At 44.0% G+C, this 2500-nt stretch overlaps 1 protein-coding gene across 1 annotated transcript in view; it reads right to left on the bottom strand.

The window, feature by feature from the left end:
- Positions 1-222: 222 nt before the first annotated feature.
- LOC125044256 (mucin-2-like) overlaps positions 223-2500 on the bottom strand; it is a 30269-nt gene continuing 27991 nt past the window's right edge. Inside the window, exons 13-15 of the mRNA XM_047640834.1 lie at positions 2463-2500; positions 1977-2099; positions 223-1589 (exon numbers count right to left, since the gene is read on the bottom strand). The exon at positions 2463-2500 is cut by the window's right edge and continues 94 nt beyond it. Coding sequence (XP_047496790.1) covers positions 1421-1589; positions 1977-2099; positions 2463-2500 — 330 coding nt within the window. The 3' untranslated portion in view covers positions 223-1420. The remainder of the gene's footprint in view (positions 1590-1976; positions 2100-2462) is intronic.

Raw genomic sequence — 2500 nt, forward strand, 5'->3', positions numbered from 1 at the left:
AAGAATGCGTTTCCTTGTTTCTTCGAAGAACTTCATACCTCGAACTAAAATATCATAAACATGGAATCTCTGTCAGACCGTCCCTCAGTGCGGATGCGGCTCTCGGGGGAACCTGTGCTCTTCCATGCTGGTGTATTTTTGATCCGTTGGTTTGTTTTCCCGCTTCTCTTGAAGGTTGGTCATTGTATTTCTAATTTCATCTTTCTTTAAGTAAAATACAAGTAGAAATTGTTCTTTATTGTACATTGTTGTACGTACATCTATTTTGTGTGTATATATAGTGCAAATAAAATATTTCTTTATCATTAGTGTAACTTACAAAGTCAGTTTGCTTGGCTGCAGTTATAAATCAAGTAAGAGCAATAGCGTACTCCTCTTTAGTCTTACGACACCTCCCGTGTCTACTATCTATAAGGATGCTACCACATCCTGCTCGATCTCTTGATATACTGTAAGTAACGTTCTTCCCGTAAAATAGTAAAACATGCATTTATATGGTGAGTATTTTTACCATACGACATTTAGCAGTATGACAGTGTAGATACGGGTCGATGTTTTTGTTCTTTGTCCGTTTTACAGTCAAGGACAAGCTGTTCTGGACCTGGAAATGCATGGTGTAAGTGTGTGAAGGTGTGGTGTTCTTTGCCGTTCACGTAAGTAGTCCAAAATTTTTTGGCGTTGATTCACGTCTCGTTGTTGTAGATATATTCTATGTGTACAACCTATTAGGAAATGCTGTGTTTATATATAACATTTGTGGTAGTATGTAACAGTTAAATAATTTACATATGCATATTATGTATAAAGTCTACCTATGTAGTCTACAAGATCATCTTTGAACAAGCAAAGCAAGCGATAGACATAATGTCAAGAAAACGTGAGCTGGATGAGCGCGAGAGCCTCCCGACTGCCGGCTGACTTTAACTTCAGCTTCGTTTTGCACTATTTCTGTGCGTGTCTTGACATTGTCGAAGGGCACTCCCGACAGTGTATCCGGACGCCGTGGAAGCGGGAGGCGTGGGAAAGACCGTGACGTCACCTGAGGATGTGGGATTGGTCTGTTCGCTAGTGACGTCACGAATATGTCCGTCCCATGGGCGCCTGACCGTGACGTCACGGAACGTTCGTCATCCAAGTCTGAGTCAAAGGGCGATGATGTCACAGGCTGGTCATCAGGTGTCACGACTATAGTCACAGCCGAAGCCTAGGTAATAGGATTGTAAGCTTTTAAAACAGTTCTATTACATATGCAAAATTCTGAAATTCCAAATGGAAAAATTACAATTTATGAGTACAAAACAATTTATGTGAAATTACAATGGACTGTTCTACAAACCACCCAGGTGACAAACTAACAAACATCAAAATGCAAAACCGAAGCTATCGAGGGACCCAGTTCTGGCGGGCCTAACAAGACCTATTATCCTGCGACGCTTACACGCTGCAGAGGGTCTACTCCGGCGAAGACGCACGCCACAGGTAGGGGGAAGTCGAACACGAAGGGGCGCGGCTCGGGGTCACGGGGCTGGAAAGCGATGAGAGGCCGCGGCTGCAGCAGCGGCCGACAACCCTGCAATCTGGCGGCGGCGCTGTCGAAAAGGAAGTGGCAAGAACGTTACTCCTTCGAAATGCAATGAGTGAAGTGACATATCAATGGCCCTTTGTCAATTACAAAGAAAGTTATAAATTTGATTGTAGCGCAAATATTTTTGGACTATTAGAAAATCGGAATAGCACACAGCTGTATTCCTCTCTTATTAGGAGGTCACTGGTACCCAGTGCTATTTTTTTTAAATAACAGGGTGTAAGGGAATGTCTAGTGTAATGGCTATATAACAAGCAAGAATACGTAGAGATTCACAAATAAAGGATCACCATTCCTATTCAGATCATAAAGTAAAGTCAGGATATTACGAAAAGTTATCGATTTTCTAGAAAGTAAATAGCAAACACGGCAATCTCAATCTAGGGGCTACCTGCAGGTGGTCACTGTAATCGTCTGCACGAATGGCGGCGTCTGCATTATGACGAACCAGCTGCCCAAGATGTCACGTGACCAGCTCAGTTGAACCGTCCTTTCTTCTTTCTGGCAATCCACGCTGCCGGGATACATAATCGTGCATCAGATACAATGATGATAAAAACGGACATAGTTGAGCAATGTTAGCAACAATAGCACAATATAGATTCAATGTTCCTATAATACTAATCTCAGCTCCCAACTCTCGGGGCGCCCAACGCCTCGGTCATATTCAGGAGGTGAACTTGTCTCAGCTTGACATTCAACACCTCACCCGTAACACTTTCTCCGCAGCCCGACCCGACCATGAGCGTCTGACTCCGCATTAATGAGGAGGATCATGCTGTGGCCCGGACCTTTCCCATCCTCATCCTCCCCTCATTCTTCAACCTCCCGAGGCGCAATCCTTTCTTACTTTACTCCTGCCGCCTGCTGCACTCACCTCGCATCAATCGTAGGAATCTGTTTGCTTGCGTGCGT

This window comes from Penaeus chinensis, chromosome 3 (genome assembly GCF_019202785.1).
Source record: "Penaeus chinensis breed Huanghai No. 1 chromosome 3, ASM1920278v2, whole genome shotgun sequence".
Taxonomy (NCBI): domain Eukaryota; kingdom Metazoa; phylum Arthropoda; class Malacostraca; order Decapoda; family Penaeidae; genus Penaeus; species Penaeus chinensis.